Consider the following 26,829-nt stretch of genomic DNA (forward strand, 5'->3'; position numbering starts at 1 on the left):
TCTACATAGAAGTTTAATAAACAGGGTGACAATATACAGACTTGATGTACTCCTTTCCCAATTTGGAACCAGTCCATTGTTCCATGTCCAGTTCTAACTGTTGCTTCTTGACCTGCATACAGATTTCTCAGGAGGCAGGTAAGGTGGTCTGGTGTTCCCATCTCTTGAAGAATTTTCCAGTTTGTTGTGATCCACACAGTAAAAGGCTTTAATGTAGTCAATAAAGCAGAAATAGATGTTTTCTGAAATTCTCTTGATTTCTCTATGACCCCACAGATGTTGGCAATTTGATCTCTGGTTCCTCTGCCTTTTCTAAATCCAGCTTAAACATCTGGAAGTTCTCAATTCACATATTGTTGAAGCCTGGCTTGAAGAATTTTGAGCATTATTTTGCTAGCATGTGAAATGAGTACAATTGTGTGGTAGTTTGAACATTCTTTGGCATTGTCTTTCTTTGAGATTGGAATGAAAACCAACCTCTTCCAGTCCTGTGGCCACTGCTGAGTTTTCCAAATTTTTTGGCATATTGAGTGCAGCACTTTAAGAGAATCATCTTTTAGGCTTTGAAATAGCTTAGCTGGAATTCCATCACCTCCAGTAGCTTTGTTTGTAGTGATGCTTCCTAAGGCCCACTTGACTTCACATTCCAGGATGTCTGGCTCTAAGTGAGTGACCACAACGTCATGGTTACTTGGGTCATTAAGACCTTTTTCATACTATTCTTCTGTGTATTCTTACCACCTTTTCTTAATATCTTCTGCTTCTGTTAGGTCCATACCATTTCTGTCTTGTATTGAGCCCATCTTTGCATGAAATATTCCCTTGGTCTCTAATTTTCTTGAAGGGATCTCTGGTCTTTCCCATTCTATTGTTTTGCTGTATTTATTTGCTTTGTTCACTTAAGAAGGCTTTCTTATCTCTCCTTGCTCTTTTCTGGAACACTGCATCCAGTTGGGTATATCTTTCCCTTTCTCCTTTGCCTTTCACTTCTCTTCTTTTCTCAGGTATTTGTAAGGCTTCATCAGACTACAATTTTGCCTTCTTGCATTTCTTTTTCTTTGAGATGATTTTGGTCACCACCTCCTGTACGCTGTTAATTTTTTTCCTAATGCTAGTAAATATACTTAATATCTCTTTCTCATGGACACACACTGTCATTGGTACTATACACGAATTTATCATACACATTGGCCCCTCTTCTAGACTCATGTTTCTGTTCCATTGATTTATCTATAGCCAGTACTACACTCGGAGAAGGCAATGGCACCCCACTCCAGTACTCTTGCCTGGAAAATCCCATGGACAGAGGAGCCTGGTAGGCTGCAGTCCATGGGGTTGCAGAGGGTCGGACACCACTGAGTGACTTCATTTTCACTTTTCACTTTCATGCACTGGAGAAGGAAATGGCAACCCACTCCAGTGTTCTTGCCTGGAGAATCCCAGGGATGGGGGAGCCTGGTGGGCTGCCATCTATGGGGTCACACAGAGTCTGACATGACTGAAGAGACTTAGCAGCAGCAGCAGCAGCAGCAGCACTACACTTTTAATAATTGTACTTTTAAAATTTGTCTTGGACTTCCCTTGTGGTTTTGTGGTTAAGAATCCACCTGCCAATGCAGGGGAAAGTGAAAGTCAAAGTGTTAGTTCCTTAGTCAAGTCCAACTCTTTGTGATCCTATGGACAATATGGACAGTAGCCCACCAGGCTCCTCTGTCCATGGAATTCTCCAGGCAAGAACACTGGAGTGGGTAGCCATTCCCTTCTCCAGCAGATCTTCCCAACTCAAGGATGGAACCTGGGTCTTCTGCATTGCAGGCAGATTCTTTACCATCTGAGGCACCAGGATAGCCCATCAATGCAGGGGACACAGGTTCAATCCTTGGTCTGAGAAGATCCCACACAAGCCAAAGAGCAACTAAGCCTGTGTGTCACAATTACTGAAGCCCATGCACCTAGGGCCCATGCTCCACGACAAGAAAAGCCACCACAATCAGAAGGCCACACACCACAACGAAGAGTAGCCCCTGCTGGCCGCAACTAGAGAAAGCCTATATGCAGCAGCAAAGACCCAGTGTGGCCACAAATAAATAAATAAATAAATCTTTTTTAAAATAAAATATGTGTTAATACTAGCTGGGGCTACTCTTATATCATTACTCTTCCTGATGATTTTCAAGATGCCCCTCATTGTTTATTCTTCATGTGAACTTTAAAACCAACTTGTTAAATACACACTCCCAAATGTTAGAAATACCGTTGACCTTTGAACAATGACCTTTTTAACTGCCTGGGTCAACTCACCTACAAATTTTTTTCACTAGAGATACTACAGTACCACACTATGTAAAGTTGGTTGAATTCATGGATGCGGTACCTCAGATAAGGAGGAAGGGCATATACTGGGGAACCGTGGACATGGAGGACTACCTATGAGTTATGCATGGATTTTCAATTGCTTGGAGGATCAGTGCCCCAACAGCCACACTGTTCAAGAGCTCTGGGTACCAGCCAAGGCTTGCAGCAACACAGGGAGCATTTAAGTAAGAAAAAGATGGAATCTCAGGAAGGATAACAAGCTTTGTGGTATTTTTAACTGACCTTAATCCCATCTTCCCCTTTCCAGCTCTGCACAGCCTTGACACATGTATACCTGTGGCGGATTCATTTTGATGTTTGGCAAAACTAATACAATTATGTAAAGTTTAAAAATAAAATAAAATTTAAAAAAATAAATAAAAAGAAAAAAAAGAAAAAAGAAAAGAAAAGTAACAGCATCCATTCCTGGATTTGGAGGCAGCAAAACAGGGCTTGAGGTCTTGCAAAGCCTCACTTCCAAAGAGAAGTCAGCATCTTACTTGTTTGGTGGTTCCCTTGTGATGACTGCACTCAAAAGACTCATCTTTAGTCCCCTCACTCAGACTCACCCAGTGCTAAAAGTTTCTGGGTTTAGGGAGTGTTTTTTAAAATATTTTAGCACCACAGTGGCCTGCAGCAGTGGATAACAGATGGGACAATATTAGACTAATCAAAAAGCGTAAAAAGAAAGACTGAGAAATGAGATGCCCATAGGAGCTTTCATAATATCATACATTATCATGCATATGCTTAAAAGAAGACTTGGGGTTTCCCTGATGGTTCAGTGGTTGAGAATCCAACTGCCAATGCAGAGGAAACTGGTTCGATCCCTGATTAGGGAAGATTCTACATGCCACGTGGCAATGAAGCCTACAACTACTGAGCCCATGCTCTGCAACAAGAGAAGCCACTGCAAGTAACCCTTGCTCCCTGCAACTCGAGAGGGCCCACGTGCAGCAGTGAAGACCCAGCACAGCTGTGGATAAATAAATAAATATTTTTGAAAAGACCTGAAAATTTCCTAAGCTCTCACTTCTGATTGACTTTGAGGCCTGAGCAAGTAGTAAGTGAAGCCAAAGCAGAATTGTAAACTACATGGGTGGTTGTTAAAGGACTTCTCTAAGATGCACACAGAGGATCTTGGCAAAGACGGGGAGACTTTGGTTTCAGGTGTTTTAGGAAATCATTAACTAGTCACTGATCATTAATTAGTCACTAAGAAAACCAAGTAGTGACTTCAGCCACATCAACGAGGACAAAGGCTTCAAAGAATAAGTTCAGAAAAGCTACTAGGCAAACAGTAACAACAAAAAACCTTAGGAGGCAGAGAGAATCTGATTTCCAGAGTAGTTACATAGTATTATAGTTTTCAACAATAAACTACAGAACATTCAAAGAAACAAGAAACTATGAGCCATTCATAGGGGAAAATGCAACCAACTAACATTGTCTCTGAGAAGACCAGACACTGGATTTAGTAGGCAAAAATTTTATATTAATTATTTTAAATATGTTCAAAGAGCTAAAAGAAACCATTTCTAAAGACTTAAATGAATTTATAAGAATGAGAGACTATCAAATAGAGAATACCAAATAGAATAATACCTATATAATAGAAATTATAAAATGGAACCAAATAAAAATCTGAAGTTGAAAAGTATAACAATGGAAATGAAAAATTCACTAGAGGGACTTAGCAGTAGACTTGAGCAGGCAGAAGAAAGAATCAATGAAGTTGAAGACAGTTTAATTGAATTATTCCAGTTTGAGGAATAGAGAAAAATAAACAGAGGTTCAGAAATCTGTAGGACACAGAGAGAATAATGACAAAGGGGCAGAAAGAATATTTGAAGAAGTAATGTCCAAAAACTTTTTAATTTGATGACAAACACTAATCAACACATCCAAGAAGTTCAGTGAATGCCACACAGATAGACTTACAGATATCAAAGTCTATGTATATCATGGTTAAACTGATGAAAGCCAAAGAGAGAATCTTGAAAACAGCAATAGAGAAGAAACTCATCGCATTCAATAGAATAATCATGAAGGCAAGCAAGGCAATGGAAAGAAATATTCAGTAGTCTGACCAAAAAAAAAAAAAACTGTCAAACAATTTTTTACCAGGGAAAATGATCCTTCAAAAGCCAAGAAGGAAAAAAATAGATGTATTGGACTTCATCAAAACTATAATGATACACGTGTATGTATAGTGGTTCTAAAGGCAATTAAAAAAAAAAGTTGTTGGCCTCCCAATGTGGCTCTGTAAGTGCCATCAATACCCCCAAAACAGGCCCAAAGGCAAAGTCCTTGCCTTTTGAAAACCCAGGACATAGTGCACGCAGCCATTTTCCAAGTTAAACCATGCATCCACTCTTTAAACCACATATGACCCCTTCTGAACTTTCTAAGAATCTGAACAAAAAGTCAATACTCAATCACACTTCATCCAAAGGAGTACATATTACTCAGGACAGGCTCACTACTATAAGAAACAGCTCCCAAGAGGTTCCACATATTAAAAGCTCATTCCTTGCTTGTGTCATAGCACAGTGCTGTTCACAATGCTCTGCTCCATAATCATTGAGGATCCAGGCTCTTTCAAGGCATCTTCTTCCTCTGGCCAGCAGACAAAAACAGCATGGAGAATTGTGTAAAGGTTTTCTTAAGGGCCAGGCTGCAGACTAGAAGTAGCATATATTACTCCCACTTTCATTCCTTTGGCACCACCCAACTGCAACAGTGACTGGTAAATGCAGCCTAGCTGCACAGGCAGAAAGCTCTGGAAAGCCAGGAGTCCTGGAGAACAAATCAAATCATTCTGATTGGAAAAACTTTGCTCTTGGAAAGCTGGGAGCAGTCTAAAATGAGAGTTTCAGTGCAGAATGTGATAAGAACAATGAAGAGGGGAGGAGAGAACACCCAGGAGGCTGAGCATTAGTGCTGTGGAGGTTTGCAGGGGAGTTTTACCTTCAGATCCTGGCATGACCTGAGACTCAGTTTCCCTGGGGTTTGGAACCTCTTCACTTTAATTCCCTCCTACACTTTTTATTGTAAATTTTCATTCCTCTGTGTTTGTTCTGAATCAAAGTCTGATAAGCACTATGTAAATATAAAGTTTTCTATCACTGCTAAGCAAATATTCATTTGGGGGGATGCTTATTGGAAAGGGTTAACTGAAACGGCACATTCAAATTAAACTAAAGAAAAAACTTTAAAATTATACATCTTGCATAGACCATCTCATATTTAACTAAGTCTTCTTCAAACATATGTGCTATTGCTGAGATTATCAAGCCTATTGCAGACTTTTCACTTATGAAATTTTAGATTTCATTGTCAATCAAAATGAATTCAAATTCTATATATAAAATACAAGGCTTCCATGTATATATGTACTTGTTATGTACAGTAATAACTCCATCCTCAACTCCATCTCCCCCTTTATCCACTACCCCATTTTCCTGCTTTCTTCTACAGCAAAACTCCTCAAAAGAGTTGTCTATATTTGCCATCTCTATGTCTGTTCCTCCTTTTGTCCTTCCTCTCCCCAACAGAAACTGATCTTGGTGAGACCTCCAGAGACCTGCATATTTTCAATTCCAAGAGCCAATTTTCAGCTGTCTTATTTGACAAGTTGATCACTCCATCCTTCTGGAAATACTGTCTTCATTCAGCTTCCAGCACACCACTTTCTCTTGATTCTTCTCCTACCTCACTGACTTCTCTTCATTCCCTTGTCTTGTAATTAGTGGAGTGGCCCAGGGCTAAGGACTCTTTCTGTCTTTATTTATAGCCCTGTAGATATGATCACATCTAGACTCATACCTTTGATTAATATTATCATCTATAACATGACAATTCCCAAATGTATGCCTCCAGGCAGGATGTCTGCAGTCCTTAAACTCAGATTCATATAGCCAACTCCCTACTAGACATTTAGTTGAAAAGAATTCACAAATTTAATACACCCAAATCCCTGATTCCCCATTCATCCTGACACCTGCAGACCCCTGAACCTGCCCCATCTCAGTTCATTCTTCCACTTGCTTGGACTGAAGACACTGAATCATCATTGACTTCTTCCCCTTTTCTCTCTCTTTTTCTCTCTCATAATCTACATAGACTCTATTAGCAAATCCTATTAACTCTACCTCAAAATATTTCCAGAATCTGGCCACATCTCACCAGTGCTCACAGAAAATTTTGTAGTACCAAATACATACAACAGAAAATAGGAAAGGTCTCAAAACCCCTACTTTAAAATCCTAGAAAAAAAGAGCATGATAAATCCCAAAGAAGGTAATAATAAAGATAAGAGCAAAAAATCAATAAAATTCAAAATTTTAAAACAGCAATAAAATGAATTCTTTGAAAATATGAATAAAGTTACCTTTAATGAGACTAATAAAGAAAAAAGAAACATAATCAGGAAAGAAACAGAACTTGCAAACATCAAAAGGATATTAATGAAATACTATGAATAACTATGTGAACGTGAAAGCTCATCAGTCTTGTCTGACTCTTTGCAACCCCATAGACTCTTCAGTCCATGGAATTCTCCAGGCCAGAATACTGGAGCAGGCAGCCTTTCCCTTCTCCAGGGGATCTTCCCAACCCAGGGATTGAAGCCAGGTCTTCCGCATTACAGGCTGATTCTTCACCAGCTGAGCACAGGGGAAGTCCAAGAATACTGGAGTGGGTAGCCTATTCCTTCTCCAGCGGATCTTCCTGATCCAGGAATCAAACCAAGGTCTCCTGCATTGCAGGCAGATTATTTACCAACTGAGCTATCAGGAAAGCCATGATACATGCATAAATTTGACAGTTTAGATGAAATGGATTAAATCCTTGAAAGACACAAGCTATCATAACTTGCCCTAATGAAATAGACCATTTGACTAGCCTTATAGTTATTAAGGAAATTTAATTCATAACTTTAAAACTCCTCAAAAAAAAAAAAAAACACTCCAGGTCCAGAGGGTTTCACTAGAGAATTCTACCAAACATTTAAAAATAATTTAATGCTAATTCTGCTCAATCTTCTCACTTTATAAGGCTAATGTTACTCTAACACAAAAACCAGACAAACACAGTACAAAGAAAAAAGTATTACAAGCTACTAAAACCCATGATTACAGACACAAAAATTTTTAACAAACTATTAAGAAATAGAATTCAACAATATATAAAAATAATTATACAACATGATCAAGCAAATAAGATTTATTCCAGGGATGCAAGACTGGCTCAATATTCAAAATCAATCAATGCAATTCAACTTTTTAACAGAAAAGTAAAAGGAATATTATGACCATATCAATCATTGTAAAAAAAAAGTTGATGAAATTCAACCCTCATTAATGATAAAAACACTGAGAAATAGGAATAAAGGGAAACTTTCCGAACTTGATAAAGTCCATCTACAGCTAACATTATACTTAATGATCAATGACTAAATGTTTTCCCTCTGAGATCATAAAGAAGACAAGATGTCTTATCTCTCTACTCCCATTTAACAAAGTGCTGGAAATTCTAATCAGAGCAATAAGGAAAAAATTAAAACCATACAGATCAGAAGGGAAGAAATAAAATTGTTCTTGTTTGAAAATGACATGATTGTCTCTATCAGTTCAGTTCAGTTCAGTCGCTCAGTCGTGTCCGACTCTTTGCAGCCCCATGAATCGCAGCACGCCAGGCCTCCCTGTCCATCACCAACTCCCAGAGTTTACTCAAACTCATGTCCATTGATTGTCTCTATAGAACATCCCAAAGAATTATCCATAAAAGTAAAAATTCATAAACTGGACTTCACCAAAAAGTTTTGAAGTTTTGGTTTTCATAAGACCCTGTTAAGAGAATGAAAAGACAAATTACACAATTGGGGGAAATATCTGCAAACCACATATCTTACAAAGAACTAGAATTTAGAATACATAAAGAACTCTCGCTTAACCATCTCTTTGGTACCAACTTTTCAAGGAAGTCACATCAAAAAAATTTAGAGATATATTTTTTTAACTACCACAATGATTTTGGCAACTTAACTCCTCTGAACCTCAGTTTCCCATTTATAAAAGGAGGATAATAACAACCAGCCTCAGAAGGTTGTTGAAAGAAACAGTACGATTCATGTAACTGGCACATCTTAGAACTTAATGGCTAAGTGTTTCTTTCCAAACCAAGGAAATATATCATTAGAGTGTCTCTGTATAAAGCCAAGGGCCAGCCTAAGACCAATGTGAAAATGATCTTTGAGCCCCAGTCTTTGTTTGCTCATAGCATATCCCCTGTGGGTCCCTCTCCTGCTGCTCCCCTTTCTCCTCCATTCTCAGGATTCCAGACACGCATGACACAGACATACATGGCCATGTCCCAGAAGATTTCTTTTTTCTGCAAATTCCCCAGTCTCAAATCTTTTCTTTCCAGTTGTTTTCTTGACACCTCCCATTCTTTTGTCCCACTCCCTCAGGGTGCTCTACTTCCTATTTTCTTCTAAGTGACACCTAAAACCTATGGGCAATAATCTCTCGGAAGTGGGAGTTAGCACCTCTTATGAGTACATTTGCAACTGATTCTAGGTGACTAGGAAAAAGACCCAAGTATCCTTCTCAAAAATTCTTATATCAAAATAGAAGATGAAATATCAATATTATCCCCGAAAGAAAGTTGAGCCTGTCCCTCATTCATGCTTTGCATAAATACTTAAACAAATAGTAATCAGATGCCACTCACCCTACCTCACATCAGCTCCAGTGTGAAAATGAGAATTGTAATTATGGAGAAGAGAGGTCATTTCACAACCTGAGACACTTGGGGAAAGGAGAATTCTAGATAGAGCTTTTCAATGTGGAGGTTCCCTATGGCATTGGGTATCCCTAGAGAACATGAAGGCCCTGCCTGAGTGAAAGGAGAAACAGTGAGACAAGAATCCTAAAATAGATGTGAAAGGACAGAGAAAGCATTTTTCTCAAGGTCTTAATGATTGCCTTGCAAGTGGTAACAAAAATCATCTCACAGGTGGCTTTCTCTGGCTCATCCGCTCTAATATGGCAGATAAAGAGCAGTCAGTGACACAAGATTTCCTGTTACCTTTCCTTGGAATTTTTGAAAATTGCTTGGAATTCTTTACCTAGCTCTCTGGAGATACACTGCTTTAAACCAAATAAAATACTTGAATGGTAGGATTTCAGACATATTTCAAGGCCACAGAAAGAATTATTGGGGCAGATGTTTTTTTGATACCAATCAGATTGTGTTCAGGTAGGCTTATTCTGTTAATGCACCCTGATGTCCTGAGAAGAAGGCATTTATTCTGAGTGTGCATGTGTGTGTGTGTGTGTGTGTGTGTGTGTGTGTTACTACTGCTAGGCCAGTGAAGAATACGAAGTTCACAGAGGTGTGGTAGTTTTCCTAAGGCCACACAGTTACAAAGGAACAGCAGAGATGAGATTTAAAAGAGGGTCTTCTGCTTCAAAACAACTCACTCATTTCTAATTGGAAAGGAAAATTAAGATCAAAATATCCAATTGGAAAAAAATTCCACATGCCCTTCAAAAGAATCCATGTTTGGTTTTTCAGTCATTTTAGTCCAAGGATCTTGTTGCATCTCTGGTAGTCATTTGTTGCATCTGCCACCCAACATTTATTCTTCCTCCTGAGGTAACTACCCTGGTTCTCCACTTCCTTCCCATCTTACTCTGTGAAAAGGTCCATTCTCAGCCAATCAGAACAAGGATAACCCTATTACACTGGCTATTTCAGAGATGGGCATATAAACTCCAATAAGGTTTTGCTTATGATTTTTCTAAAACTCTTCTTTCCACATGCCCTGGGTCTGAGAGGATGTGCTGAGTCGCTCAGTCATAGCCAACTCTTTGCGACCCCAGGGAGGATGTACACTCTTAGGTGCTGCAGTTGTCTTGCTGCCACCAAATGACAGCCTTTCTGAAAACAGAGCCAGTAAAAGACGTAGAGCCAACAGCTGCCGAGAGAAACCAGCTCTTGATGGTATCTTGGGACCACTAAATCAATCTGGACCTGAAGTTAGAATTTTCCAGTCATGAAAGGTAACTAATTCAGATTTTACTTAAACCTACTTGAATTTTCTGTCACTTGAAACTGAAGGAGCCCTGATTAATGCAACACCACACTGTTCTCTTGTAAAACGAGCATCAAACTTTTCCAGATTTAAAGCCAGAATTGGTGAAGGTTTTGAGTTGCATTTGATCATAAAATAGAGTTTCCCCAAAATTATTTTCTTGGAGCAGAACTCACCAAGAGGCCTTTCCTTGTAGGAGCCTTTCTGAATGCCAAAGAGCACTAGGCCAACCAGTCCTCTGAGCCCTTGGCCTACTTCCCCAAGTGCTTCCCAAGAAATGATGAACAGTCATTTGTCTATAGACTCAGATGACACCTGTCAATGTGAGTAATGGTTTTAGACATCTTAGAGAGTGGGAAGTACAGGTCAAGTGCAAAAGTGACTAAATACAGAATGAGTCCATGGTGCATGCCATCCAAGCTTATGTTTAATTATGGGCCTTGTGCTGTGGTTTGAATGCTGGCCCCCAAAATATGTTTATGCCCTAATCCCCAGAACTTGTGACTATTACTTCATTATAGCAAAAGAGTGAATATTCTTATATGGCAACCGATGAGATTAAATTAAGATCTTGAGAAGATGAAGCTATCCTGGATAATCTGAATAGATGCTAAATGCTATCATACGTATCCTTACACAAGGAGCAGAAGAAGAGAAGAAAGATACCCAGAGAAAAAGGCAATGTGAAGACAGAACATAGATAAGCCAAGAAATGTAGGCAGCTGCTGAAGCTGAACGAGGCAAGGAAGGATCTCCCTTTAGAGATTCCACAGGGAACCCAGCTGATGCCTTCTGGCCTCCAAAAGGACAGGAGAAAAAAAATTTAGACTTCTGGCCTCCAGAGTGATGACAGAAAAAATTTCTGTTGTTTTAAGGCAGCCAGTTTGTGGTAATTTATTATAGCAACTACAGGGAACTAGTCACCTTGTTAGAGTAATATTAGGTCACTGAAGTTAATTTCAGGTCAGACATCGTGTAAGGGAACTGCCAGCAAAGAACCACATACAACTAATATTTATACAGTGCTTACTATGCTCCAGGTACTGTTCTAAGTACTTTGCACATATTAACTCATTTAATCTTTACAGCAACCCTAGGAGATAGGTAGTGTTGTAATTATCCTCATTGTGCAGATGAGGAAACTAAGGCACGGTGAGATTAAATTAGCCCCAGTTGGTACAGCTATGAAATATCACAGTTGAGATCCAAGTCCAGATGGAACTATTTCCAGAGTCAATGTTCTTGAGCACTTTGCTCTATTGCATTCACTGTATGAAATAAATGCCAGTTTCACGGGAATTTGTCTACATTGGAGGCTCTCACCTCTGGTTGCATATTCAAATCACCCAGTGCTAAAGGTGAAGAAGCACACTGAAGATAAATAACAGAATCAAGGGCATAGGATTGGGAGCCTTGGCAGCACTTAAGAGTCGCCCCCAGATGACTCCAATGTGTAGCCAGGGTTAAAAACCACTGACTTCATAACCTCCAATGGCAAATTTAACAAACTTTTCAAATTGGCAGTGACCAGATGTTTTGGTTTCTCCAAATGTACACACAGAGAAATTAGACTGCAAAATCTAGTATTTTTTAAGGGGCTCAATTCAATAAAACTACTTTTTTCCCCCTGCGGTAGAATGGTTGATCATTTTTCATAAGGGTTGTACCATGGGGAAAATTCCAGAACAGATAGGTCCCATTGTCAATCCCTTGCAAATGTCATCTGGTGTGAATTATCTGGTGGTCATGATCCAATAGATATATTAAAATTATGAAAAACATTGAGATGACCAGCTCATGAAGACCTAAAACACAGTATACCATTTTTAAGTTTCCTGTTTATATTGTCTCTTAATATTTTTGTCCTGGTAGTATTGAGAGAACTTGGAATTGCTCATTTATTCAATTTTCCTCTTTCTTTCTGCCTCTACATCAAAATAGAAGTTCAGTCTGAATAGCCAATTAATTACCAAAGTTTTAAGAAACTGAGGGTTCTTCTGAGTGATGGAAAAAGTAATCATCATTGAGGTACAACCTCCTAAAAGAAACAGGCTACAGACCACTGACCCTATTCATTTATATGTTTGTTTGTTCCTAAGATCAAGATCTTAGTATACTAATACACCCAAATGGATCTCTTGACCTGAGTAACTAATCAGTTAATTTGAATAACTAGTTTATCTCTTCTTTTTAAGTTGACAGGTTTGGTGTGTGTTTTGGCATTGTGTAAACACACCTGCTCAGCCACTCATGATAAATGAACATGACCAAAATAACAAATTGTAAATTGTGACATTGGGTGGTTTTCATCTTGAAGTACAAAGTTCAGCAAGCTTACTAAGTTAAGCTAAGGACAAGACATGTTCACTGTTGGACACAAATACATCATTTCTCTAAGCTACAATTTTGTATCCTTTATTTCTCATTGTTTGCAAAAACAAAACTGTGGTTTTCTAATTCTAGCTGTTTGACTTTATACTGTAGCCCAGTTTTATAGGGATTCTGATGTCATTCACAATGGTCCAGGAATATAGCCCATTACCACCAGCCAGAATGAAAAACTTGTAATACATGGGACGCTGGGTAGAGTACTCAAAAAGGCCTTGGATCAGAGGAGAGAATTAATTAGCCCTTGCACTAGCACTCTTCTAGAAGTACCTAGAAAATCAGATCAAGATCTGAAAGGGCCAAATTACTTCCAAGTAACTTAACTGCAACCCAGAACCAAGCTCAAGAATATTTATAGGAATACAAAAATATGCAATAGCCAGCAAGTTACAATGTGCCGAGCTGTACTTAGTTGCTCAGTCATGTTTGACTCTTTCTGACCCCATGCACCAAGTTCCTCTGTCCAGATTACCAGAAATGCAAAGAAGCAGGAAAACACAGATGTTAGAATTACCAGACAATAACATTAAGGCAGCTATTATAATTGTATTTCATAAGTATGTAAAATTAAGTAGAGACATAGAAAATAGCAAAAAGGGCCAAAGTCGAATTTCTAGACATGGAAACTGCAATGTCTGAGATTGGAAACAGGATTAATAATACACAAGATATCACAGAATAAAAGACTGTAAACTTGAAGACACAGCAACAGAAACTATCCAAAAGAAACACACTGAAAAAAAATCTTAAAAAATGATAAAAGCATCAGTGATCTGTAAGACAGTTTCATAAAAGAGGAAAAAGATAAGGAAAAAGACAGGTTTCTTTTTGGAAATGATGTATGCAAGATAACAGTGGAGCGACATATTTAAAGTACTGAAAGTAAATAGCTACAATCTAAAATGTTATACCTAGAATTATATACCTTCAGAAACAAAGGAGATATAAAGACATTTTCAGATATTCAAAATATAAAAAAACCGTCCTAAAAAATTAAATTCTTCAGGCAAAAGAAAAAATAAGATAGAAATATAGATCAACGTTCAAAAGTAAAGAACATCAGAAATGGCAAATACATGATTTTATCATTTAAATCCCTTTAAAAGATAATTGACTGTTTAAACAAAAATAAGAGCAATATGTTGAAGCTTCTTATGGCATGTGTAGGAGTAAAACAATAGCATAAAGGTCAACAGGTGAGAAATGGAAGTATATTATTTCATATTCCTATACATGAAGTGGTATAATATCACTTGAAAGTAAATGGTGATATAAAATGGAATAAAATAACACTCATTTCAAAAGATGGAAGATAGAGGGAAAATATGAACAAATAACAGCGAGACAAATAGAAACAAATAGCAATATGATAGATTTCAACCAAACGTCAAAAATTTCTGCTTTTAATTGGAAGGACTGATGCTGAAGTTGAAGCTTCAATACTTTGGCCACCTGATGTGAAGAGCTGACTCATTAGAAAAGACCTGATGCTGGGAAAGACTGAAGGCAGGAGGAGAAGGGGACAACAGAGGATGAGATGGTTGGATGGCATCACCAACTCATTGGATATAAGTTTCAGCAAGCTCCGGGAGATGGTAAAGGACAGGGAAGCCTGGTGTGCTGCAGTCCATGGGGTCACAAAGAGTCAGACACAATTGAGCAACTGAGCAATAGAACAACAACTTTAAACACAACTGCATTTTAAGGCATCTTCAATACCCTAACTCAAAGGGTCAAAGATGACAATTTCAGAAGTTAGTGATGTCCTAGTGGCTTAGTGGGGGAGATCATGTAGTGGTGACCTTCCCCTCAAAGCAATGCTTATTTGTAGAAAGAGCTTTCCTTTTAATTTATCATTTTATTGAAGTATAGTTGATTTACAGTGTTGTGTTAATTTCTGCTGTACCACAAAGTGACTCAGTTATACACATATATATTCTTTTTTATATTTTTTCCATTATGGTTTATCACACCATATTGCTTATATCAATAGTTCCTTGTGCTATACAGTAGGACCTTGTGTTTATCCATTCTTGTAGAAATGTCTTGATCTCTACTGGCATTTAATTATATAGCTAGCAAGGTAACTTAAAATCTCATAATGTCAGTATTATTCCTTCTATTAGGTATAGTGAGAGTTATACAATTAAACACTTTGAAAATATTACATGCAAATCTATAAACCAAAATTATCAGCTATTCACATCACTTTAATTAATATATTAATTCATAAGCGTTGACAGGTATTTCTCAGAGCATATTCATTTTGCGCTATTTCTTCACTAAATGATCTTATACATTATACTTATTTTCATCACAGACACAGATCCAAGAAGCTAATATTTTTGAAGTATACATAATATTCAATCATATTAGTCCTTGATAGTAGAGCATTTAAGTAACTTTCAGTATTCTACAGCTGTGAACCGTAACACCATAATTTTATGTAAATTGTTTCTTTCTTTTGGACTATTTCCCTTGAGTATCCTCCCCAAGTGAAATTCCTGGGGGAAGAAAGTGAACAGCTATTCAGCTACTGTTAAACATCGCCTCACAGAAACTCTAAACAATTGTCAGCGACACAAGGCCACACATACACACAGTTTTTTCATAGGTCTGCCTATAGGTTTTTTAATCTTCATTGAAATATAATTAGCAATTAACTGTACATATTTAAAGCATGCAGTTTGATAAATTTTAAAACCATCATGACATCAAAACAATGAACATATCCATCTCACCAAAATTTTGTTCATACTCATAAACTCATCCTTCTGTCTCTCCCTTTGTCTCCAGGAAATCACTGATGTACTTCATGTTCCATAGATGAGTTTGGATTTCACAGAGTTGTATACTAATGGAGTCATAAAGCATGCACTCTTCTTTTTGCTTGGCTTCTTTACCCAGAACAATTATTCTGAGCTTCATCCTTGTAGCTCACATCAATAGTTCATTCATTTTTATGGTGGAGTAGTATTAGATTATTTGGCTATACCAGTTTATTTACTCATTTACTTTTTGATGGACATTTGGGTGGTTTCTAGTTTTTGGCTACTACAAATAAAGCTGCTAGAAACATGTGTATACAAGTCTTTGTGTCAACATATGCTTTTATGTTGCTTGGAAAAAGAGCTAGCAATGGAATGGGCAGGTCACATGGTATGTTTATGTTTTACTGTTTAAGAGACTTCAAAATGTTTTCCAAAGAGACTGCCATTTTACATTCCTATCAACAATGTATAAGTGTTCTAGTTTTCTGCATCCTCAGTAGCACTTGGTACGTTCAGTCTTTTTAATGTAGCCATTCTAATGGAAACATACTGGTATCCCATTGTAGTTTGATTAGCATTTCCCTAATGACTAATGACTCATTGGAAAAGACTCTGATGCTGGGAGGGATAGGGGGCAGGAGGAAAAGGGGATTACAGAGGATGAGATGGCTGGATGGCATCACCGACTCGATGGACGTGAGTTTGAGTGAACTCCAGGAGATGGTGATGGACAGGGAGGCCTGGCGTGCTGCGATTCATGGGGTTACAAAGAGTCGGACACGACTGAGCAACTGAACTGAACTGAACTGAATGACTAATGTGATATGAGATCGCATTATGTGATGTGAGATGTAAGATTGTATGTGTATGTATATGTGTATGGATATGAGAGTTGGACTATAAAGAAAGCTGAGCACTGAAGAATTGATGCTTTTGAACTGTGGTGTCAGAGAAGGCTCTGGAGAGTCCCTTGGACTGCAAGGAGATCCAACCAGTCCATCCTAAAGGAAATCAGTCCTGAATATTCATTGGAAGGACTGATGCTAGAGCTGAAACTCCAATATTTTGGCCACCTGATGCAAAGAACTGAATCACTGGAAAAGACCCTGATGCTGGGAAAGATTGAGGGCAGGAGGAAAAGGGGACCACAGAGGACAAGATGGGTGGATGGCATTACCAACTCAAAGGACATAAGTTTGAGTAAACTCCGGGAGCTAGTAATGGACAGGGAGGCCTGGTGTGCTGCAGTCCATGGGGTTGCAAACAATCGGACACAACTGAGTGACTGAACTGAACTGAACTGAACTGAATGACTAATGATGTTGAACATCTTTCCCTGTTTTTATTTGCCATTCATATGTTTTCTTTAGCAAAGTATCTGTTCATATCATGAGGTGCAGGAGCAATTTCGTTAGAGAAAAAAAAGTATTTTTAACAATTGGTACTGGAACAATGGGCTATCCATATGTAAAAGAAAGAACTTTGATTCATATTTCTAACCCTATCTAAAAATTAACTCAAAATAGGTCATAGACAAAAATGTAGAACCTGAAGCAATAAATATTTTATAAGAAAATAAGAGAAAATCTATGTGACCTTAGACTAGATAAAGGTTTCTTAGATCTAATTGCATGAAAAAAAATAGAAAAACTGGACTTCATCAAAATTAAAAACCTCTGTTTTTCAAAAGACACAGTTAAGAGAATGAAAAAAAGATAAGTCATGCAGACCAGGAGAAACTAATTGCAAAGCACATATTTGGTAAAGAACTTGTATCTGGGATATATAAGAATTTTCAAAATTCAATAACAAGAAAACAAAGGACCTAACACACTAGTATTTAGATTTGTTTATCAGATAGGGAACTTTTAGTAAGTAAAGAACACTCACTGGGAGACTGAAGTGCTGTTGAAAGAGGACAGATTAGAGGCAGGAGTGAGAAACAAAGAATGCACCAAGAAAAGGATTTGGGATTTTTCATTGTCAAATAGGAAAACTGTCAAAAGCAAATGGCCTTACTTTCTTCACAGTAACTTTTAGGATCAGCCTTGACAACATGAAGTAAGTATAACGGGAGAATCTTGAAAATGGTCGAGAACTGATTTAAGGCTTGGATAGTAGGATCAGATATTATGGCATGATAAAAGAGAGATTTGATATTAAAAAGAGGAGAAGTATTCTAAGATGGAGCACACATGGCGCATAGGGCAATTTTAAGTCCTAGGCTACCAAACAGCCCCCTTTGCCTGACTGAACGCCTCGTTCCCACTCACAAACCTGGGAATAGACCATCCTTCGAGGACCAGCTAAGTGCTTGCTCATCACTCCCCTTCACTGCCACTAATCACCACAATCAGGCAGAGCACAGTTATTTGTGAACCACATTAATAACAGCAATTGTCTCAAGGACAAAATGAGATAACTGATATAAAACACACAACATAATTCCAGGAACACCCAGAGCTCAATAAATATTGGTTTCTCCTTCCTTTATCCCCCTTCCATAACCAAAGGGAAGGCAAATTGCACTGCTGGCCCCAGTTCAGAGGGTTTTAAGATTTACAGCTCCTATGCTAAGCTGAGTATCCTCAAAGGCTGTTGGGTTGAGTGCAGCAACTTTTTCAACATCTTGAATCCAGCCTTTGATATCCCCATTGCCATATGTGGCAAGGAGTCAAAAAGCAAAATGGGAAGTGCCCCAGATTCCAGAACCAAGTTGCCAAGCTCTGGCAAAAATCAATAGGTAGACAATTTTCATGGTCCATCTGGTAACAGAAAACATTCCTGTTCCCCCTCGTGCTTACTGAGGGCCCTTCAGTTGAGTATCCCTCCTGGCCTTTCCACTCCCCCTCACGTATTTCCCCTCAGGAAAGGAGGAATAAATGATAAATTTAAAAGCAGGACCTCTCAAGGAATGTTTGAAGCTCAGGCTCTCTCTCAATCTGCTGTCTTTCCAGAACAGGCACTACTGCGTAAGGCCTGTGGTATCCAGCCATCGTTGTTGCTGAGTGTTTCTGAGGGACAGTGTTAGGATCCAAAATGGAAACCATGTTGCCCCAAACTGGCTTTACCACTAAAAAGGGTGGTAATTTGTCTCTAGTTGCCTGATTCCTGGGTCTCTTAGTTGATTATGAACTTGGGTGGGAAAGAGGGGTGTCATTATTTATCGGGCTTCCTCAAAACCCACCCACCCATCTGAACACTCAGACAGGCACCAGAGACCTCAGCACGTTCAGTAGCATGACCATGGTCCACATGTCACTCAACTTGCATTTTCCCACCCATCCTGGACCTTTCACACTGACATTGCTACCACCAAGCTTTCACACAAGATGGAGCGTCAGACACACCATGATGCATTTTCCGGCCTTCCTCCTGGAGGGCAAGGACCAGCTATTGTACTTCTTTTGTGTGTTCCCCCTAGGGCCCAGCACAGTTCTGAGCACGTGGAACTCTGATAAAGAATTGGGAGACCCAAGTTCAAGCCCCACTCTGCCCCTTCCTCACCATGTAACTTCATACACATCACTTCACCAACAAGGATCGCCGATTCCTTATCATGATTGTTCTTTTTAAGTGACATTAGGTTAGACTTAAAATGAGTAAGAAGTTGGTCCCTTCTTCAATGTGGTAAAAGTGGTCAAGATCTCTAAAACTTGTTTACATCTCTGGCAAACATAGCTGTATATGTTTCAGACGTGCTTATGATGTCATCCTATTTAGAATGTAAACTCCAAGACTCTTACTATTTCCCACAAAGGTTCAAATAAAGGACTCGGAACCCAGGAATCCCCAGAAAATGAGATTTACTATCAAATTCCTATTAAAAGGTAGCAGAATTTTCCTAGACCAGGTCCACTGCTTTTATACAGGATTTAACACAATTTTATGATAGAATTTAACAGAGAACTAAATGTAAATCTATGCTACTCATGGTTTTCTTAAGGAAGGACTGGCAAAATATGCCCACAGCCCAAATACAGCCCACTACCTGTTTTTGTAAATAAAGTTTTACTAGAACATTACCACACTCACTTCTCTACATACTGTCTGTGTTTTCATGCTACAATCGCAGAGTTGAGTACCTACTGTAGCAGAGATTGTATGACTGCAAAGCCTAAAATAGCTACTATCTAGCTTTTATACAGAAAAAGCTTGCTTTTAAAGATCCCCCATTTTAAAGAATCCCTCAATTAATCTTAATTGATCCAAATTATGCCTCATGAATGTCCTTAACACATGATTAAGTGACCACAAGAATTCAGTTTATTCCACGCGAGCCTTTCTGCTCAGTGTGTAAGAGGAGAGATTTGTTAAGATGGTTTCCAATGTCCACATTAATCATCATTCTGATTTCAGCCAATAACTAATTTCCTTCACAAGGTTTGATTATTTCTGAATATTTGAGACCTGTGCAGGTCACGAGATTGGAGAAGCACTGACAGGGCACAGGAGACTCAAGTTCCAGTCCTTTCTTTGCCCCTAATTGACTAAACTCTGTGGTGCTCTGCTTCTATAAAATGAGGAGCCTGGACAGATGCAACATTTCTTTAAAACAGAGAATTATGATCAAGTGTGTGAAGTGCCTCATGGAAGGCCACCCTGGCTGCTATGAAAGCCCAAGGAATGGTACCACATCTTGATTTACAAAAGGAGAAAGGACTCAGAGAAGGCTTCTTGGAGGAAGTGATGATCTGAGTCTTGAAGGATGGAGGATTCATGCCTTGGAGGATGAACTGAGCAATCAAGCAAAAAGACCTCTTACTGAAGCCATCGTTGTACTTGGCTGAATAGAAAACATCATTAGTTTCAGCATCTAAACTACAGAAAAGTTCTTTCCAAATTCAAATAGATTCTAATGTGTGCATTACCCTCTGCTTCTAGATGTGCCTCGTGGAAGGTCAAACTGCCATCAACTTTTTACAAAATAGTCACCTTTTTTTGAAAAGAGATTTTTCTTTTTTATCTAAGCACCAAGGTCACACCCAAGTCTTGAAAAAACTTCAGCTTCCCCCAGGCTTAGGTGGTGTGATGACTATTGCCTAAAACACCATGGCAAGCTGAGAAAATGATCAATCAGGGAGTAGGGGTAAAGTATCGTTCCAAGCTATAATCAAGGTCAACAAGAGGTGAGAAAATTCTGACTTTAAACAACTTTAGACGTGGGATTAGGCAACGTGCTTACACAGCAGTCATTTTCACGTAGCTAAACCATCCAAATAACTACAACAATAGATTCTGAAGGGAAGAGAATGATCTGAGTTGACCTAGCCATGCAATCTCAGCAATGATTCCTAAGTAATTGCTAGCTTTCCCACATTTCTGACTGCCTTTACTGATGTCAGAAGAAGAGTTCATTCATGCATTCAACAAATTTTAGTGAGTACCAGCTATGTACCGGCACTTTCTACACCAAGACACTGCCATAAACAAATGAGACAAACACCTCTGCCCTTGTGAAATTCACATTCTAGTATGTCATCCTTGTATGGAGAAAAGTACAAAGAGTTTCACCGTCTATCCTATGGGACATATTGCTTTCTGAATAGTCCCCAAAGGACATTTTGCAGAAGAGTCTAAGCCACAGATAAACCAGCCTTCTTGTGAACACTTCTCCCTCCATCATATTCTCTGTGTCAGAGCTATGTACAGGACAGGATAAAACCAAGGCAGTCTGGAGCTTTTTTTTTAATGTGCCCTCACTATCAACCCAAATGACTTCTAACACTTAAAGCCAAAATGCTCATATCTTTGAACCACTTCTGGGAATCCTGGCTAAGAGAATGGCCCTGACTTCTGAAAAAAATATTAGATGCAAAAATGTACATCATAGCCTTATTTAACCTAGCCTAAACAAAAAGACAAATTGTCCCATTTAATAAAACGTCTATGTAAAACTTATTTAAATTATTTCAAAAGCTACAAATTAATGGATAGATAAATTATTGTCTTTAGGATAAGTGAAATAACAAGCAACCACTAAGATGATATTTACAAAGATTCTATGATAATGTGGGAAATTTCTATTATGGGCAGTACTCAGGTAGAACTAAAATCTATATATATTCAATATAGCAAGCATGTATAAAAATCTACCAATAAAAATTAAAGCCTTGATGGAAATGTCCCAAAACATTAACAATTAATGTACTCAGGTGCTGAAATTATCAAAATTTTTCTACTTTTGTACTTTCCATAATTTCCATAGTAAACATTCATTATTTTTATAACTTAAAAAATAACTTTAAACCTAAATATAGTTTTTTAAAGGGCAAGAACAAGACAGCAAGAACAAATATAAAACAGTTTATCATGGTAGCTAAGAGCCTGAGATCTGGATTCAAACTCCATGGATCTAAATCCTAGGTCCCTGGTTACTGTGTGACCTTGGGCAAGTTATTTAATCATTTTTTGGCCCCAGTTTCCCACCTGGAAAATGGAGGTGATAATAGAACTTCCTTAATGGGCTGGTATGAGGATTATAGATAACTCAAATCGTGTTTGGAGTAACCCCTTGTAAGCACTTGAAATGATAACAGATTCAATAGTCCAGCGGACTCAAACAAAGAGTTCACACAAGGGGAATGATGTACAAAACATCACATCTTCATTCCTTAGGGACAACTCATTCACCCAGAGTTGTGTTTTCAGTGGGAATTTTCCTGCAGGCAGACTTAGTCCCCAGATCCTTTACTTACATTTTAAATTTCCCCTGAATAAGATGAACAGTATGTCAATATTCATTTTATGAGTAATTACTTCCTTGCTTCTTTTAATGTACTTGTCATAATTTATTAAGGAAAAGTACTTTTTGGCTTTAAAAACAAGTCTAAAATTCTTTGTTAAAAGGATTGTCAGAAAACACTAATCTTTACTGCAAGATGAAATGAACTCATAAAAATATTGTTTATGGTGCTAAAAGTAACTTTCTGATAAAAATCACATTTTTTCTGTTAAATATGCTTTCAGAAAACAAGCGAAATCAAAAGCTGGTCTCTAACCTTCTGCATCTAATGTCTTTCTTTCTGTGCAAATTAAACCACTTAAATCTGGGTAAAATAAAATCCAGAAAGGACAACCATTTATAAAATGGTTGCTTGACAATAATTATTAAAAGAGTGAGAATTCAGTTAAAATTGCATAAATATTAAATCTTAACCAATAAAAAAGATCCAGAGGATAAGAAGAGGTTATAAGAAAAGACAGTTTAAAACTTGTTCTTCTACACTTCCTTTTCCCAAAATGAGGCATCACTTTCCCCTCATGATCCATTATGAGAGAGGATGATGCCTTTCAGCTTTGAGACAAATTGTTTACCCTAATGCCTAGATTTCCTTGATTTTTTGATCCCATAAATTCTCTATTCAAAAAAGGCTGTGCTTCTGTTCCAGTTCTTGGTTTGGTTTGGCAACTTTTCTCTGTCTATGAATTCTGTTTTATCCTTGCAGAGTATCTACCCGTTTAACATGGTGGAAAGGTCTTGAGCCACGGAGTTTCGCAGGCTTAGATTTTAATTTGGCTGGGCACTAGCTGTATCATCTTCATTCAGCCACTTAACCTAAAACAGCCTCAGTTTCTTTGTCTATAAAATGGGCACAGTAAATGCATATCTCACAAGGTTACAATGGGGCTACATGGGACTGCAGGTGGCAAATGACTAGACATGGTGGGCAACTGAATCAAGCACTTGTTCCTTCCCCTATGAGTCTCTTTTGAGCAGTCATTCTCCAAATCCTGAAATCCCTTGGTTTCTTTCCTTCTTTCCGTCTCAGACCAGAAGGTAAATTTCTCCTGAACTTCAGATTTTTTTTTCTTCTTTTTTCCTTTTTTTTTTAAAAATTTTATTTTATTTTTAAACTTTACATATTTGCATTAGTTTTGCCAAATATCAAAATGAATCCGCCACAGGTATACATGTGTTCCCCATCCTGAACCTCATTCAGAAGAACATTTGGGCTCTAAGTTAACTTCAACTCATTAACACTTATGTACCAGGGGAACATGAAACGAGTTGGTGGTGAGCGCGGTCCCTTTTCCGTGGGCCCGGAGAAGTGGGACTCTTCCTCAGGCCCGGGGGTTCCCATTGCATTCTCTTTCCCACCATTTAAGTTTGACTCTGCGCATCTCCCTGCCGAGATAAGTTGATCCAGAGCCTCTGAGCTACATGCCAATACTTGGGCTCCCTCAAGACCTCAAAACTAGCCAGCCCACACCCTGTAAAGGAAAGGTGAAGAAGGAATGAGAAGGGGAGATGGGCAAGACGCCACAGGTGACACGGGATCGCGCGGAATCGGAGAGGTTACTGCTGGGCCAACAGCTTTCCAGGTCGCCTCCCGCTCCGCTCTTCCCCCAGCGCAGTCAAAGGATTCGAAGCAGACCTGAGAAGCGCTCGGAGCCGTGGAGAGCGGTGGCGGCGTCTGCCCGCGATCACTTCTCCACTAGCCAGCGTCCCGCCCGCAGCCCCGGCGCTGTCAGATGCTCCCCTGGCCCCGCACTCCAAGCTCCTTACAGCTGCCCGCAACTCCCCTCTGCGATCCTCCAGGCGCCCGGCGCGCTGAGCTCCTGGACGCTGGGAGCCTGGAGGTGCGCTCCACTCCGCGCCCTCAAAGGAAAACGCTACCTGTGGAAGTAATGTGCGCAGAAGAGACCCAGAAGCACAGTCGCAGGCGGACCCAGGAGAGAGCTGGGCTGCCCGGCGAGTATCCCCGCGGGCACCGCGAAGGAGGGCAGCTCCTGCAGGAACCAGGCGGCGCGGGCGGGCAGACGGAGAGCCACCGGCATCAGGTTCTCCGAGTACTTCCCGTAGCCGGAGGGCTCCGCGAGGTACAGGACCAGTGCCCCCAGGGCGGCCAAAGTGGCACTGCCTGCCAGCACCGGACTCTGCTGGCAGCGAACAGACATTGCGCCGTGTTCCCTGCCGGTGGCCGCTAGCAGCGCAGAAGAGAGCGAGGCCCCCACGGTCCCTTTATGGAGAGCTAAACGCCACCCCCGCGTCCGCCCCTTCGGCCTTGACTCCCGCCCCTGCATCCTACCTCCCATCCCGGTGCGGTCAGCCCTGGCTAGGTTCGCAGCGATGCCCCTTTCGCAAGGCTGGCACTTTGGAAGCAGCCAGACGGAGAATGGACGAAGGCTTTCGTGGAGTCAACGTCGTGTCCTGGGCCCTTCCATTAGCCCTTATTAGCGCCTTCGCCCGCGCGCGCGCCCTCTCCATCCTTCTCAGCCTGCCACCCTTCTCAGCGCCCTTCGAAGATTTGTTCTTCACCCATCAACCTCTGAAGTTGCAACTTCTGAGACTAGGAAATAAGAGAAAAGCACAGGTACGATTTAGCCAGGGTGATTCTGCGGCCGTAACACACACCGTGTGGTCGCCACGCAGCCCAACCCACTGACCATCAGCACCAGGGTCTCCCCAGCCCGTCCTGTTCCGTGTGCTCCTTCGCTCTCCTCCGGCTTCCACTCAGCCCTGCATCCTTCCTTCGACTCTGGGCCCAGCATCCGGGCACGTCCTGCTTCCCCTAGGCTTTCTGTATCCCGGAGCCGCGTTTCTTGGTTAGTGACCGCACCGTCTTGCCCCCAGATAGTTACCAGCCTCTCCCCATCCCTACTGCCTCTGCGGTCTTTCTGCATGAAAGAGGCTAGTCTCTCATCTAATGTGGATGAATCGAGTTCCACATAATGTTCCCATTCGAAGGGCAACTGCGCTCTGAACTCCTAAGACGCATTTCTTTCTCTCTCGCCCTTCTGTTTGCTGCGCTTCTCTCATTCTTCACCCTTTCCTTCATTATCTGTTTCTTCTTCCCTTCTCTGAGAATTTCCTGGTGGTCCAGCGGTTAGGACTGTGCACTTGCATTGCAGGGGGCAGGGCTTTGATCCCTGGTAGGGAAACTAAATCCAGCATGCCACTGGGCATGGTCGAAAACAAAAATATATCTTTTTCCCATCTCTGATTCCATACCCAGGCTTCCTTGACTGCATTCTTCATCTGCTTTGTGCCCCTTTTTTCCTCTTCTTTCTTTAACCCAGTTTCCTCCACCCAGGGTGACCTCCTCTTCCCACCTACTGTTTATCTTCTTGTCTTCTTGTCCTACCTGCCTTGATTGCTTCATCCCTATTAATTTTCTCCTTTTGTCCCTACTTCAGGCTCCACCCCAATCTTTCCCTTTCCCTCTATCCGCTTTCTTGGGTGCTTTCTTCATCCTTCTCCCTTTGCTCCCACTAACTGCCTCTCAGGAGCCCCATTCATATTTCTCCATCCACTCCTGCCATTTCCTACCAGGTATTCCAATGAAAGGTACACAGTGTTTCAACTGAGGCTGTTTCCTGATTCCTGGGGTATGGTAATGCTTTAATGTGACAGGGAGCCCTCTACTTGCTGAAGAGGTGTTGATCACTTTCCTGTTAGGTTAAAAATTAAATTGTAAATATGCTGCAGTTTCAGCTGATCACCATGTAGGACCCACCCATTATACCTGAAGCACTCTCCATGGAGTGACCAGACGTCGGCTCTCGCAGCTACCTAGAGTTGTGTCTGCATTGGCTTTCCAGATCCAGTTCCAGATTCCTCATTTACTCCCTTCTAGTTGAGAAGACTCAAACCTAGATCTCCAGCAAAGACTGGAGCTTCTCATCTGCATTTCCTCCTTGCTGGACAACTCCACTTGGATTTCCTTCAGAGACCTCAAATTCCACCCTACCCGAAAATAAACTCATTTATCTTCCCCTCCACTCTCCTCCATCCACACCCAGATCCTCCCTGTGTGTTCCCAGTTTCCTCTTGTCTGTTCAGTATAGCCAGAGCCTCCCTGGAGGCTGGCTTGCAGACTGGGAAACTAGATTTCTTGGTACCATACCACATCAGGATAATGGGTAATGTGACAATTCAAACCCAGTTGGATGGAATACTTTTTTTTAATGAAATTTCGCCTGTCTCAATTCTCCCTCTTACAACTTTGCCCAATTTTGGTCCTCATCATCTTTTCCCACTACTGTATCAGTCAGCTTTTGCTGCATAACAAACTGTTGTAAGAAGTCAGTTATCTTCAGATCATGCATCTGGGAGTCCGATGGAGGTCAGGTGTTCTAGGCTAAGCTAGGCTGATCTTAACTATGCTCACTCATTCATCTGTGTTGCAACTGAGAGAGGCCTGCTCCAGGCTGGGTTTGGATGGAGAACCTTAGCTGAGACAGCTCTGTTCCACATGGCTCTCATCCTAG

At 40.1% G+C, this 26,829-nt stretch overlaps 1 protein-coding gene across 4 annotated transcripts in view; it reads right to left on the minus strand.

Moving 5' to 3' along the window:
• The window catches only part of SRD5A2 (steroid 5 alpha-reductase 2), a 48,094-nt gene extending 23,511 nt beyond the window's left edge, over positions 1 to 24,583 (minus strand). For 2 of the 4 annotated variants that reach the window (XM_006054770.3, XM_025260845.2), the window contains exon 1: positions 24,236 to 24,583. In XM_006054770.3, the coding sequence (XP_006054832.3) occupies positions 24,236 to 24,516 (281 nt within the window). In that variant the 5' untranslated portion in view covers positions 24,517 to 24,583. The remainder of the gene's footprint in view (positions 1 to 24,235) is intronic. The other 2 variants (XM_006054769.3, XM_006054768.3) reach the window with 2 other exon arrangements.
• Between the last annotated feature and the right edge of the window lie 2,246 nt (positions 24,584 to 26,829).

Source organism: Bubalus bubalis, chromosome 12, assembly GCF_019923935.1.
Source record: "Bubalus bubalis isolate 160015118507 breed Murrah chromosome 12, NDDB_SH_1, whole genome shotgun sequence".
Lineage (NCBI taxonomy): Eukaryota > Metazoa > Chordata > Mammalia > Artiodactyla > Bovidae > Bubalus > Bubalus bubalis.